Source organism: Mytilus edulis, chromosome 6 (assembly GCF_963676685.1).
Source record: "Mytilus edulis chromosome 6, xbMytEdul2.2, whole genome shotgun sequence".
Taxonomy (NCBI): Eukaryota; Metazoa; Mollusca; class Bivalvia; order Mytilida; family Mytilidae; genus Mytilus; species Mytilus edulis.
Window position 1 is genome coordinate 3,420,569 of NC_092349.1, and position 16,715 is coordinate 3,437,283.

The window sequence follows — 16,715 nt, forward strand, 5'->3', positions numbered from 1 at the left end:
ATTATAATTTAGTACGCCAGACGCGCGTTTCGTCTACATAAGACTCATCAGTGACGCTCATATCAAAATATTTATAAAGCCAAACAATTACAAAGTTGAAGAGCATTGGGGATCCAAAATTTCAAAAAGTTGTGCCAAATACGGGTAAGGAAATCTATGCCTGGAATAAGAAAATCCTTAGTTTTTCGAAAAATTTTAACTTTTGTTAACAGGAAATTTATAAAACAAAATGACCACATTATTAATATTCATGTCAACACCGAAGTGTTGACTACTGGGCTGGTGATACCCTCGGGGACGAAACGTCCACCAGCAGTGGCATCGACCCAGTGGTGTAAATAGTTATCAAATGTACCAGGATTATAATTTAGTACGCCAGACGCGCGTTTCGTCTACATAAGACTCATCAGTGACGCTCATATCAAAATATTTATAAAGCCAAACAATTACAAAGTTGAAGAGCATTGGGGATCCAAAATTTCAAAAAGTTGTGCCAAATACGGCTAAGGAAATCTATGCCTGGAATAAGAAAATCCTTAGTTTTTCGAAAAATTTTAACTTTTGTTAACAGGAAATTTATAAAACAAAATGACCACATTATTAATATTCATGTCAACACCGAAGTGTTGACTACTGGGCTGGTGATACCCTCGGGGACGACACGTCCACCAGCAGTGGCATCGACCCAGTGGTGTAAATAGTTATCAAATGTACCAGGATTATAATTTAGTACGCCAGACGCGCGTTTCGTCTACATAAGACTCATCAGTGACGCTCATATCAAAATATTTATAAAGCCAAACAATTACAAAGTTGAAGAGCATTGGGGATCCAAAATTTCAAAAAGTTGTGCCAAATACGGCTAAGGAAATCTATGCCTGGAATAAGAAAATCCTTAGTTTTTCGAAAAATTTTAACTTTTGTTAACAGGAAATTTATAAAACAAAATGACCACATTATTAATATTCATGTCAACACCGAAGTGTTGACTACTGGGTTGGTGATACCCTCGGGGACGAAACGTCCACCAGCAGTGGCATCGACCCAGTGGTGTAAATAGTTATCAAATGTACCAGGATTATAATTTAGTACGCCAGACGCGCGTTTCGTCTACATAAGACTCATCAGTGACGCTCATATCAAAATATTTATAAAGCCAAACAATTACAAAGTTGAAGAGCATTGGGGATCCAAAATTTCAAAAAGTTGTGCCAAATACGGCTAAGGAAATCTATGCCTGGAATAAGAAAATCCTTAGTTTTTCGAAAAATTTTAACTTTTGTTAACAGGAAATTTATAAAACAAAATGACCACATTATTAATATTCATGTCAACACCGAAGTGTTGACTACTGGGCTGGTGATACCCTCGGGGACGACACGTCCACCAGCAGTGGCATCGACCCAGTGGTGTAAATAGTTATCAAATGTACCAGGATTATAATTTAGTACGCCAGACGCGCGTTTCGTCTACATAAGACTCATCAGTGACGCTCATATCAAAATATTTATAAAGCCAAACAATTACAAAGTTGAAGAGCATTGGGGATCCAAAATTTCAAAAAGTTGTGCCAAATACGGCTAAGGAAATCTATGCCTGGAATAAGAAAATCCTTAGTTTTTCGAAAAATTTTAACTTTTGTTAACAGGAAATTTATAAAACAAAATGACCACATTATTAATATTCATGTCAACACCGAAGTGTTGACTACTGGGCTGGTGATACCCTCGGGGACGAAACGTCCACCAGCAGTGGCATCGACCCAGTGGTGTAAATAGTTATCAAATGTACCAGGATTATAATTTAGTACGCCAGACGCGCGTTTCGTCTACATAAGACTCATCAGTGACGCTCATATCAAAATATTTATAAAGCCAAACAATTACAAAGTTGAAGAGCATTGGGGATCCAAAATTTCAAAAAAGTTGTGCCAAATACGGGTAAGGAAATCTATGCCTGGAATAAGAAAATCCTTAGTTTTTCGAAAAATTTTAACTTTTGTTAACAGGAAATTTATAAAACAAAATGACCACATTATTAATATTCATGTCAACACCGAAGTGTTGACTACTGGGCTGGTGATACCCTCGGGGACGAAACGTCCACCAGCAGTGGCATCGACCCAGTGGTGTAAATAGTTATCAAATGTACCAGGATTATAATTTAGTACGCCAGACGCGCGTTTCGTCTACATAAGACTCATCAGTGACGCTCATATCAAAATATTTATAAAGCCAAACAATTACAAAGTTGAAGAGCATTGGGGATCCAAAATTTCAAAAAGTTGTGCCAAATACGGCTAAGGAAATCTATGCCTGGAATAAGAAAATCCTTAGTTTTTCGAAAAATTTTAACTTTTGTTAACAGGAAATTTATAAAACAAAATGACCACATTATTAATATTCATGTCAACACCGAAGTGTTGACTACTGGGCTGGTGATACCCTCGGGGACGACACGTCCACCAGCAGTGGCATCGACCCAGTGGTGTAAATAGTTATCAAATGTACCAGGATTATAATTTAGTACGCCAGACGCGCGTTTCGTCTACATAAGACTCATCAGTGACGCTCATATCAAAATATTTATAAAGCCAAACAATTACAAAGTTGAAGAGCATTGGGGATCCAAAATTTCAAAAAGTTGTGCCAAATACGGCTAAGGAAATCTATGCCTGGAATAAGAAAATCCTTAGTTTTTCGAAAAATTTTAACTTTTGTTAACAGGAAATTTATAAAACAAAATGACCACATTATTAATATTCATGTCAACACCGAAGTGTTGACTACTGGGCTGGTGATACCCTCGGGGACGAAACGTCCACCAGCAGTGGCATCGACCCAGTGGTGTAAATAGTTATCAAATGTACCAGGATTATAATTAAGTACGCCAGACGCGCGTTTCGTCTACATAAGACTCATCAGTGACGCTCATATCAAAATATTTATAAAGCCAAACAATTACAAAGTTGAAGAGCATTGGGGATCCAAAATTTCAAAAAGTTGTGCCAAATACGGCTAAGGAAATCTATGCCTGGAATAAGAAAATCCTTAGTTTTTCGAAAAATTTTAACTTTTGTTAACAGGAAATTTATAAAACAAAATGACCACATTATTAATATTCATGTCAACACCGAAGTGTTGACTACTGGGCTGGTGATACCCTCGGGGACGAAACGTCCACCAGCAGTGGCATCGACCCAGTGGTGTAAATAGTTATCAAATGTACCAGGATTATAATTTAGTACGCCAGACGCGCGTTTCGTCTACATAAGACTCATCAGTGACGCTCATATCAAAATATTTATAAAGCCAAACAATTACAAAGTTGAAGAGCATTGGGGATCCAAAATTTCAAAAAGTTGTGCCAAATACGGCTAAGGAAATCTATGCCTGGAATAAGAAAATCCTTAGTTTTTCGAAAAATTTTAACTTTTGTTAACAGGAAATTTATAAAACAAAATGACCACATTATTAATATTCATGTCAACACCGAAGTGTTGACTACTGGGCTGGTGATACCCTCGGGGACGAAACGTCCATGTCAGATGAATTTTAATGTAGACTTTCATAAGATAAATCCAGATTTAACATATTTGTGTGTAAGATTTTGAAAATCTTATTGAGTCAAACTGAATAGGTTGATTGATTTTTGGTTGCTTGCTTAACGTCCAGTGGCAAATATTTCATGCATTTTCAGAACGATACACACTGAATAGGAAATCATACTGTGAACTACATTTTTTTTTATTCGTCTTCGTGTCAGTTCTTAACTTTTTAAAATTTATGTATACCTTTTACTCTATCAAATGAAAAACTAATATTAAGATAATCTTATATTCTATTGAATATGATTAACGTATCTCACGAAATGGTCGGAGGGTATGTAATAATGGCCTGATTATCTTTTAATAAAATGTATTGCTATTCAAAAGACAATCTTTCTGAATTTTTCATTCGATTCAAGTAAAATTGTTATAAAAAAATAACCACTTTTCCGCGATGGAAATAACATAACAAATAGAAAAAAAAACATACACCCTCCCCCTTTTCCATAAGCTAAGTGGTACAATAAAGTACTTACAATGTGTCTTGCATTTGTCATACACCGTTATCGGATGGTAACAATACATTTGTGTCTTACTTCATGCAGTTAATGTAATATTTTCATTGTGTATGGATAATAATTTTTAAAAGGTTTATATCTAAATTATTTAGTGAGTTTTATTTCACATTCTAAATGAGCCGCAGGGCGTACTAAAACCTGAACCTCATGGTGTCAGGATTGTTCAAAGAAAGACCTCCCTCCGGTCTGTCTTTCATTTGATCAATCCTGACACCCCTCGGTGTGATCTACGACAAAAAAAAACTTAAAATATGCATTATCTATAACTGAAACTATTCAATCAAATACAACAACATTTGGACACAATCAGCATTGGGGTGTTTAGTTAAACAAAATATCTTATTTTGCATATTTTTCATGTTCAGATCAATTCTACCAATTACATATAGTGTGCGATAATTTTGTCGTAGACTGTATTATCGACGTAAGACTGAAGAGAAAATGCAGAAAGTCAGTTGCAGAATTCCAAGGTAATATGTCAAAACATTATTGCGTCAACACAAATTATTTTTTTAACAGTAATCTTTAAATAACATTTTCTACAGCCTTCCGTGTACGCACGTTGACATTTGAACTTGTGACTTCAAACTTACACCAAATCTAATAACAAAGTTGATGCGGTACAATTATCATCGATAATGTTACAACACACAATTTTATAATACAACAACGTACCCCAATAAATTTATTAAAAATGAAAAAGCGGATTTACGCCAACTCCCTTTTTGTCCAATGTCAGAACTTACCCACTGGACGAAACAATTTCATGAAATTTTGTAGATAATAAGGACATACTATGTAGATGTGTATATTGACAGGAAATTATTATTCAGTAATTTTTCTTATACAATTTTTTTTTCTTATACTTATTTAATTTCTCCAATGACAATGTGGGGACGTGGGGTATGTGAGCGTGCTCACTAAGGTCCGTCAGTCCGTCCGTCCGTCCGTCCGTCCGTCAGTCTTGTTTCTTGTCATTGCAACTCCTCTCAAACCACACAACAGAATTTCACGAAACCTTTTCAGATAATAAGGACATACTATGTAGTTGTGCATATTGACAGGAAATTACGATTCAATTTTATTTCTAGGAGTTACGCCCCTTTGAACTTATTTGCTTTAATGTACTACTGCAACAGTTTGTCATCGCAACTCCTCTGAAACTACATAACAGAATTTCATGAAACCTTTTCAGATAATAAGGACATACTATGTAGATGTACATGTGCATATCGACAGGAAATCACGATTCAATTTTTTTTCTAGGAGTTACGCCTGTTTGGACTTATTTGCTTAAAGGTACTACTTCAACAGTTTGTCATCTCAACTCTTCTGAAACCACACAACAGAATTTCATGAAACTTTGTAGATAATAAGGACATACCACGTAGATGTGCATATCGACAGGAAATTACGATTCAATTTTATTTCTAGGAGTTACGCCCCTTTGAACTTATTTGCTTCAATGTACTACTTCAACAGTTTGACATCTCAACTCTTCTCAAACTACATAACAGAATTTCATGAAACTTTTTCAGATAATAAGGACATACTATGTAGATATGCATATCGACAGGAAATTACGATTCAATTTTTTTTCTAGGAGTTATGCCCCTTTGAACTTATTTGCTTCAATGTACTACTGCAACAGTTTGTCATCTCAACTCCTCTCAAACTACATAACAGAATTTCATGAAACCTTTTCAGATAATAAGGACATACTATGTAGATGTGCATATCGACAGGAAATTACGATTCAATTTTTTTTCTAGGAGTTATGCCCCTTTGAACTTATTTGCTTCAATGTACTTCTGCAACAGTTTGTCATCTCAACTCCTCTGAAAACACACAACAGAATTTCATGAAATTTTGTAGATAATAAGGACATATTATGTAGATGTGTATATTGACAGGAAATTATTATTCAGTAATTTTTCTCATACAATTTTTTTTTCTTATACTTATTTAATTCCTCCAATGACAATGTGGGGACGTGGGGTATGTGAGCGTGCTCACTAAGGTTCTTTAATTGTGTGTAGTGTAGGTAACCATACATATATAAGGGACTTTCATATATGTTAAAAAAAAAATGCCTTCAGTTGAGATGTGGTAATGATATTATTGTTTCCTGTCTGAATCTCAGTCAAACTCTACAGACCTGAAAACGAAAGGAATTATAGTTAAATTTTATAAACATCTGTTCATCATACCACCACATTGATGGCTGATTTTTCGTTATATTTCGTTAACCCTATAATATTGGAGCACTTGGATAAATTCAATTATTTAAGATGATTTATTGGCCTGTACAAACAGACACAAATTTGCGACTAACTGAAGTTTTTATACTTCGTCTTGAACTTGGCATATCAGAAACCCTTTTGTTAGTTAAATATTTAAAAAAAATGATGTTTGAGTAACAATATTATTCAAAGATTCACTCAAATAAGTATTGAAATTCTCCCTTTACACTTATTGTAAAATATAACGAAAGAACGTCTTTTTAAAAACCTTGACGACACTGTTTTCAATGTTTTTCACTAGGCGTTGGAGGATAGTGTTGTCCTTTTTCAACATGCAGTTTTTAAAGTCTCGGTTTTCAACAATGTTGAAGTCCCTTGTAATAACGTCGCCATACAGATACAACCTTAAATCGATCTTTAAATCGATGTTTCATAGTCTTTTGTGGGAGCATTATTTTATTATACTTAAGTCTAATGTAACTGACGTATGAAGTTAACTACGTTTTATCGCATATTTCCACTTTTTAAGATAGTTCTTACAATTTCCTTTCAGAATGCACAGAAGAAATGGCAGAGTGGAGACAAACACAACAAGCTGTTCATGAACAAGTCAATGATAAGTTTCTACATTTTGTAAAATTACGAAAGTCATTTTTATGTCAATACTTTCTCAATCACACTTCATGCAACGAAATTGAAAATCGTATCTTAGTGGATGCGTTGTATTCCTCTATTAAGAATGATGATGCAGACACAGCTAAATTCATTGGATGGCAAATTGCCAGATACGTTCTGAAATCCATTAATGTACCCCTGTATGATATTTGGCTAGCGTCTTTATGCATATGTTCAGGACGAAAAACAACAAAACCTAATTCTTTCTTTTGTTCATCAAATGTCACTATTATCATAATGGTGCCCCAACTAATCAAAGACACTGCAGAAAATTTTGAAGGAATACCAATTAAACAAGTCGCATATCATTGTGAAGTATTTAAAGAAGCAAAGGCTATTTCTGCAGAAAGTACAAAACTGTTAGAAAATGATATAAACATTCAGTGTCATGTCCCAGGTCCATTTGCAGAACAACTGTTCAACAATCATAGGCGACTTACTCTTGTTTGTTCATCTGAAATCAAATCCAAGGACTTTCCAACTGTGCCAATGTTTCTTACACGTGCTTGTATTCAGCTGTATTGCTATGTCAAGGGTGCAATTCCAATTGGCGAAAATCATTTCCCTGGTAGTTTACAGGGAATACCAACTGATGTCATTGAAGGATTTCCTAGGTTCTGTTCAAATAAATTAAGAATTGGCGATTCAGTTACAAATACAAGGATGAAAGGTACGTTAGGAGGTTTTTGTCGATTTTATGGAAGAGAAGCATTTCTTACATGCGCTCATGCAATGATGGACTGGGAAACACTGCTTTCAACCGGACATAAACAGCATACCCAGCTAGAAAGTGTTCATTTTAACACTGGTGATAACATATTGAATGAGACACCGCTTTGTGGAAAGGTTGTCAATCACACTTTTACTCATGACAACTCCAAAAAAGTTAGTACAGATGCAGCTGTTATAGAACTTGATAAAGATATTTCTGTTCCTTTGGACGACTATGTAAATACAAAAGGAAACGGATCACTTCAGTATAAGGCATTGGGTAAGATTTGAAATAAGTATGGTGAACTTTGCTTTCTACTTCGTTTGAAGAGTTCGAATATTACGCCAACAATTTGAAAGCAGAAGAACCAATGTTCCAGGAATTCATTCCCCTGAGTAATTTAAAACACGTCTTTTAATCTTTATTTTAACTCTTAGCAGTTTTGTTTGATTTCTATTTAGGCCATCAAAAGATAAACGGCTGAACAGTGTTTTCAATCGAAGTTTTATAAGAGATATAAGATCATTTTAAATATCGATATCTTAACTAAAAACAAACAGTATGTATTGTCTGTTGGAAACAATTCATAAATTTAAAACTGACCCTTCTCTTTTTTATCTAAATGTATATGAGTGTTGAATTATCTGTTCATTTTAATTTTCGTATTTCAAGCGCCCGCATTTTTTATGCTTGACACTTAGAATGTATAATTCCAATCGTAAACTAGTCCTTAGCCAGTGAATAAATTGCAATCAAATTTTGACGAATTCTTCTTAGGAAAATCACAAAGATCATCTATTGTTGTGGTTTGGTTAGAATCATGTTTAGATTTATCTTACCAGGGCATGGACTTCGTTATTACTAAAGTTCTGGTTACTTATTTTGTATCCACAGCTCTTCCTGAATCTCTGGTTTATGTCAAATATTCTCACAACCATGTTATCGAGCACCTATTATTTGGCTTTTAATTTCGATTATTTTTTTGGTTTGACTGGCATGAATAACAATTGCATGGTCATTTTTTTATATAAATTTCCTGTTTACAAAACTTTGAAGTTTTCGAAAAACTTAGGATTTTCTTATCTCAGGCATATATTACCCAAGCCTTATCTGGAACAACTTTTTGGTATTTTCGGTCCTTAATGCTCTTCAACTTTGTACTTGTTTGGCCTTATAACTTTATTTGAGCGTCACTGATGAGTCTTATGTAGACGAAACGCGCGTCTGGCGTACACATTTATAACTCTGGTACTATTTACACCACAGGCTCGATGCCACTGCTAGTGGAATTCGTCCCCGAGGGAATCACCAGCCTATTAGTCAGCACTTCGGTGTTGACATGAATATCAATTATTTGGTCATTTTTTTTAATTTTTTTTTTAAATATGCAGTTTACAAAACTTTGATTTTTTTCGAAAAAAATAAGGATTTTCTTATCACAGGAATCGATTACCTTTAGTTAGCTTTATTTCACACAAATTTATTTTGTGTCCTCAATGCTCTTCAATGCAACTTTGTACTTGTTTTGCTAACAGCTTTATATTTTTTTTAACTGGGCGTCACTGATGAGTCTTATGTAGACGAAACACGCGTCTGGAATACACATTTATAATCCATGTACCTTTGATAACTATTAAAGAGGTGGGGGACACTTCTGTAAGGAATACTCTCAGTACCTTAAGTTTATTGTATATAATGTGAGCCGTAACAATACTTCTGTTAGTTAGATTAATCTCCCCTTTCCCATTAAAAAGAATTATTGTGAATATGCCATCCCTCGCATAAATCAGATACAACATGGTAATTTTTTAATTCTCTAGTCGAATTAAATTGACGATATAGCAAGATCAAAAGCATGTTTTTATAGGAATTTACAGGGACTTTTGAGATTTATTTAGTACCGTGGTAATAACAATTTCGTTTACGAGAAAATCTTATACTTTGACGAGTTATACCCTTTTATTAACCGATTATTTGTGCGAGAGTACTGGTTCATTCATTTGTTATGCCCCATTTATGGGCATTATGTTTTCTGGTCTGTGCGTTCGTCCATCTGTTCGTCCCGCTTCAGGTTTAAGTTTTTGGTCGAGGTATATTTTGATGAAGTTGAAGTCCCATCAACATGAAACTCAGTACACATTTTTCCTATGTCATGATCTTTCTTATTTTAATGCCAAAGTAGAGTTTTTACCCCATTTTCGCGGTCCACTGAACATGGAAAATGATAGTGCGGATGAGGCATTCGTGTACTGGAGACACATTCTTGTTTTTAAATATTATAACAATAGCACGTTATAACCTAACTATTGACAAAAATATCGATTACTTGGTTCTATTGTATGCCATGATGAGTCAATTTATCACATAATAAGTTTAACAATAGGGGCAGGATCTGGGGCAATATGCGCAATTGTTTCTCCATAGGCCGTAATGGTAACGTTTTCTTCTGTTGCTCAGCCCATATCGTAAACTTGTATATGTATGATAGCTTGTTTCGAAGCTGAGACATTTTTACATATGTGGTTAAATTTTCGGGGTACGAAGTGTGATTCATTTTTCCGTAATTTAGCAAACCCCGAGAATCCTTTTGCGATGTGGCTCCTCATGGTAAAAAATCCCATTTTTAACACAATAAGTTCTTTGAAATTTTAATACTTTGAACACATTTAATAGCTCCATGGTTTTTACACATTTATTCTGTGTTCCCCTACTTTCTAAATTAACACTAATGGTTCAGCTCACACATTTGTTTATCATAGAAATGTGTCAAATATCACTACACAGAGATTTTTTGTTTACACGTGACTTTTGTGTTCCTCATTTCAAGGCGCATTAGGGGTATTGTCCCATCTGCTTAGCCTTCATGAGCCCATGAGATCCCCCATCCCGTTTTATTTTGGGGTTCGTGCATGCTCGGTCTTTATTTTGGTTTTTGTAATGATGTCTTGTAGTCTTTTTCTTTTTAGAAATATCGCTGTTCATTTGTTTTCGTGTCCTTTTGATATCTTTTGTCTCTCTTTGAATGAAAATTCAATCTGTTGTGCCTTTGTTGACTGCATCAACCCCAATTAACTCAAAAAACCATATCACAGATACAGATTTGTCCGAATTATATTTTGACTTACTTTCTTAAATTTGCAACGAGAGAGTGTGAATACTAAGATTTACGACAACAGATATAGTTTAAATTTTCCGGATTGGAATTTTCTGAGTAGGTAACTTCCAGTAGTCTTGCATACAGATTGTTCAAGCTATCTCATTTGTTACGTCGTCATCACTTTTTAACCAATTAAACATGTCTAAGTTGTGTTTGGCACTTGAAAGTATTTATTCGTTAATGCATTTCATTCTTCGAATACGACAAAACATGTTTACATAGATCATGTAGATGGAAGGTGATTTAGTGCAAAGATATTTTCAAGGAGATATTTAATTATATGGTAATTAATTTAAGAATTGTTAATGTTAAGGATGTTTAATGTACAGTTGGAACTATTCGTCCATATTCAAGATCAGAATAATAACCTAGGTGGATATTTATTTCTTTGGGTTAAAACAACTTGTCGAGCAAGATAGTTACATGCAGTTCCCAATGAATTAACATGTTCCCTTCAAATGCCTGCCCCTTCATTCAGATTCGATCTTTTATTCTGAATTATCAACATACTTTTCTTTTCTATCCCTTATCAAATAAAACTACATGTATATTAAGTTAGACTTGAAAGGGTTTAAACCAATAGTTAAAGGTACCAGGATTATAATTTAATATGCCAGACGCGCGTTTCGTCTACAGAAGACTCATCAGTGACGATGAGATCAAAATAGTTATAAAGCCAAACAAATGTAAAGTTGAAAAGCACTGAGGACCTAAAATTCCAAAAAATTGTACCAAATACAGCTAAGGTAATCTATTCCTGGAATAAGAAAATCTCAATAACATTCTCTTATTATAACGTAATAATAGTATTATTTTCCCATTACACAAGATGAGTTCAGCTTCCGTGCCAAAATACTAAACGGGCAATATGAGGTTTCGTCAAAATCAAATACTTCTTTGTTTTTATCTTATCAAAAACAGAATGTCTACGGCTAATGAAGAATGGATTGGGGATATTGATTATTCGAACAAATATTGATTTCCATCTAACGAAATATTTGAAGATACTTCGAAGAGCAAGCTTTAAAATAAAAAAAGAAGCATATCGGTACAATGTCTGTTCAGTAACTGCCTTTCATCGTCAATGACTTCGCAAAAGAAAAGCATCTATATGAAAAAAAATATTTTAGTAAAATTTTGGAGCAGAATTCGGATCGCAAATTTGTTGAAGCGGTATGTTTTTATAATGAAAGTCAAGAACTCAAAACAGGAGTGGGAAAATCTAAGTAGGAATCAAATTGATTTGCCTTTATACAATTGGTTTTTTTCCCTTAAATTCCAAATTGGAGAAAATGACGAAAAGAAATTTATTTGACATTATGATAATTTCCGATACGGTTTCATTTTTAACGTAGCTACTTTGTTCAAACAACAGAGGTTAGTTGTTCTTGTGTTTTGTTAGTGAAGCATAACAAATTGAAAACATTAACTTTACACAAAAACCTATACAAGTTTTGGGAATATACTTTGGACTTAATAAGAATGAGTGTAAAAAAATTAAACTTGCAACGACTATACGAAAAATCTGAAAAAATAATTAAAGATTGGAATAAAAGAAATTTAACTTTGTTATGTAAGATAACTCTTGTTAAATAATTAATCTTACCGAATATTACTTATGTTGCATCTGTAACCGAAAACAAATACCTAGAAACAATTTAAAAACTTATATAGTTTTATATGGAATAATAAATCAGAATAAGTTAAAAGGGATATAATAAGTAAGTATTACCATGCTGGCGGCCTTAAAATGACAAACATAGATAAATATCTAGAAGCGATAAATATTAGTTGGGTAAAAAAAAACTCATCGATAACGAAGATCTATCAACCAATTGGAAAGTCTTACCAAAACTTTATTTTGATAAATTTGGACAAGAATTCCTTATATTTAAAATGAATTTCAACAATATTAATTTGGTCTATAAACTGAAAGAACTAATTCCACAATTTCATTTAGGAATAATCAGACCATCTATCATATAAACAAATTAGACAGCAGGTTATATGGGGCAATAAAAATATCAAATTAAACGGTAAATGTCTCATTTTCAAAAACTGGACAAACAGTAAAATTCTATTTGTAAATGACATTATTGATAATAAAGAAAAATTTAATCAACACATGATCTCAGATAAACTATCCTGCCATGTTAACTGGTTTTCGGAATATTCTAAATTAATGAAAGCAATACCAAAACAGTGGGTACAAGGGCTAACTAAAGAAGAATAAATTAAAACAAAAGTTGCTATAGGATTCGAATATAAATCTAAAGATAGAAAAGGAAAAATGGTATTGCTTAAAAACATTTCTACCAAAGAAATTTACATCTCCCTCTTAAATAGATATTATGAAACACCAATAGGATGTCAAAAATGGGACAAAATATTTATCTTAGAAAAAAACACAAGCAAAAGACAACAAATCCTAAATTATATCTTTTATTATAAAAAAGATAATAAATTCAAAATTTTAAGATGGAAATTTCTGCACTACATTTTACCAACCAAACAATTACTCTTCTCTTGGAAAATAACTAAAACTTCGCTATGTAATATTTGTGATGTCATCAAAGATTATGAGCACTATTTTTTGACATACAAATTTCTGATATCATTTTGGGATCAAATAAAACTATTACTTGATAAACTTAAAATAGGACAACATATAATATCAATTAGATCACTGTTGTACGGGTACAAAATAAACGGTACAAGTTATTACAGTATTAATGATTTAATAACAATTATTCTTTTTATTATATACAAAGGATACTATATATCCGAACAAAAAACAAAACTAATTAATGTGTTTGAAATTTTTAAAAAAGAATTTCTTCAATATCATGAAATATTGCTAAATAATGAAGACAAATATGAAAAATTCCATAATCTGGTTGCAGCAAAAAATTAATTAATTTCATGAATTAGAATTTATAATACATCATGTTATCTTATTTCTATTCAGTTACATACATGTCATTATTAATATATATATATATATTGTGCACAAACAAAGTACTAACTTTATCACTGAAATGCTATATACTAACGTAAACGAGGCCGCGATAAGGTACCGGTAATTCATGTATCTCTAACAAATGTAAAATTCAAATAAAATATTATAAATTTAAAAAAAAAAAATTGAGGACAACAAAATATCATTTTAGAGGTATAAATTGATATCATTGAATGAACTCCCTCCAAACAACAGTGGAATCGGGTACCTTAAAATATTTAGCATCGCCTCAATGTCCATACTGGCTGTCTAAAGGTAATGGATCTAAACGTGCCCATTCTTAAATGAACTCAAGTTGGGGGAAATCAATTATAATAACAAGAATGCCAGTACTTTTTGTTATCAGATAGTACGTTATCTCATCCGTCAATGTGTATAGTGGTCCAGGTCATAAGCTTGTTTCATTATATCAAAAATTTAAATCACAAAAATACTGAACTTAGAGAAAAATCAATTCGGAAAGTCCATAATCACATTACAAATTCAAATAACACAACGCATCAAAAACGAATGGACAAGAACTGTTATATTCCTGACTTTCTTACAAAGATACATTATAGGTCAAAGTACGGTCTTTAACACGTAGTTCACTGAAACTAAAACACGACTTGATCAAGTGGGATAAAACAAACGGACAAAAACTCAATGACAACACCTTCAAATTATGCATATTTCTTAAGTTCTAAATATAAATGTAAATAACTAGCATATCGTAATAGAGATAACTTTATTTGAGATTACGGTCATGGTTGATTAATTAGAATTCTTTAAGCAATTGTTGATTGAGCATTAAGTTGGTTAACTTGAGTTCAATCCACTTGTTTCAGGTTTGAAATCTCGCTATTTACAAGATGGTTACATTCAGTCACCTAAAGAATTACACGGAAAGAACATCAATGTTGTTTGTGCACGGGCAGTTTCAGGGTTCAAAGATCAAGTAAGCCCAATATCAAAAGTGGAGGAATGGGAAATGGAAAGAGAAGACATAGTGTCTGCATCAACCAATCTTATAACTAGAGCATTGAAAGATCTACAAACTCGAGTGGTGACATTTGTTCACATGAACGCATTTGTACCTCAAATTATCTATGAAGCTAAGAAAGAAGAAGCAAAATCAAGAAGAACAGTACAATTTTATAATCAACTTGCAGTACACAAAATACCATTCACGCAAGGAGATTCAGGAGCTTGTGTTTACATAACAGATGGAAGATGTGCAAAAGGTTGCCTTGGAATGGCAATAGCTGATTTTCCTGGGAATGGATGCATAGTTACTCCAATGGCTACTTTGTTAGAAAAGTTGGATTTAATCTAAACCATCTTATTACAAAATCAAACATGGATAACTATCTATTTAGAAAACCATTGTTTTTTAAAAGTGAATTCAATTGGTTGCTTCCGAACATTTTGTTTTTCCACTTTTATTTCATATACATATATCAATTTCCATAGTAAGATACGAATGAGTATGCCAAATGAATAACTTAAAAGTTTGCATATCCTAATAATTACATTAGATGTATGATGACACGAGGTCCCATAAAAAAGTTCACAGGTCAATTAAATAAAAACTTGATGAAAATTGTGTTTTCATGATCCTAACTAAAAAATGTAATTATAAGTATTAAATGCTTCTTTTTGTATCTTCATAGGGTTGTAAAAGCGTTGACCGTGCGCACATTTTTAGAATGAAGCGCTTCAGCGCTTCATACAAACTGTACCTCGGTCAACGCTTTTACACCCCGATAAAGTTACAAAAAGAAGCATTCAATTCTTAAATAAAATCGTGCATAACTCATAGTATTTGTTCACCTAGATATTGTTTCCCATCTTCAACCACATGTTTAATACGTTGTATAAAATTCGTAATAATAGATCGCTTATAATCAGTGATATTTTAACTTGTCATTACACAAAACATGACCGAGCTATTAAAATAAGGTATTAAACTCAACACTTCGTTTTGGGAATTATAAAGCTTTCCTTTTTAGAGTCAGATATAATTACATGACTTTTGGGTAGGTCATAATTCATATCGTTTAACTGGTCAAACATAAATCGTAGCATTTTGAAAGGTCAAAAAGATTTTTTCTAAGTATTTCAAGACATCATGTAAATATTATATTAGCAACTCTTTACTCTATGATTTCATACTGATGTGTGTGACTATTTGACAATATTTTTTGTCTGGGTAAGACAAAATGTAATTTGTCTCATATGAATTCACTTACCAGTTCAGAGCTTTATATTAAGCTTATACTAAAGGTGTATGTATCTATTATATTTGCCTTTGTACATTATGCGTTCTTTGTTGGACATACATAAAGTATGTTTGTTTTTTTTAAATTAAAATGAGATGGTTAATAAAAGCATTGACAAGTGTTAGCATTATGTTTGTGTGCAAATATTACCTTTCGATGCAAGTGCAGACAATTAATCTGAGGAGTACAAAATATTGGCTGCAAGCGTAAGAGAGTAATTCATGAGAATCTTTTCTCTAATCATTTTAATACGTTTAATTAAAATTTTGCTACATTGCAAAGGAATCTGGATATCCCGTGATTGATAACATTAAGTTGTAATACCATCATTGAATTTCCACTATTAGTCTTTGTTAAATTACCACTTATTAATAATAAAATTAACGGTACAAATTTTCTTGCACCAGATGCGCATTTCGACAATACATGTCTCTTTTTATTAAATCATGGTGCAAAATCATCTTTGTTTTAAGTAATGAAATATTTGGCATGAGTAAAGTTTTATCCTGTGCAGTACTATAGA

General features: G+C 32.9%; 1 protein-coding gene across 1 annotated transcript in view; it reads left to right on the top strand.

Annotated features, from left to right (window-relative positions):
- The window catches only part of LOC139529002 (uncharacterized), a 79,202-nt gene extending 62,890 nt beyond the window's left edge, over positions 1 to 16,312 (top strand). Inside the window, exons 6-8 of the mRNA XM_071325240.1 lie at positions 4,491 to 4,595; positions 6,922 to 8,034; positions 14,759 to 16,312. Of these exons, the coding sequence (XP_071181341.1) occupies positions 4,491 to 4,595; positions 6,922 to 8,034; positions 14,759 to 15,246 (1,706 nt within the window). The 3' untranslated portion in view covers positions 15,247 to 16,312. The remainder of the gene's footprint in view (positions 1 to 4,490; positions 4,596 to 6,921; positions 8,035 to 14,758) is intronic.
- The last annotated feature ends 403 nt before the right edge of the window (positions 16,313 to 16,715 follow it).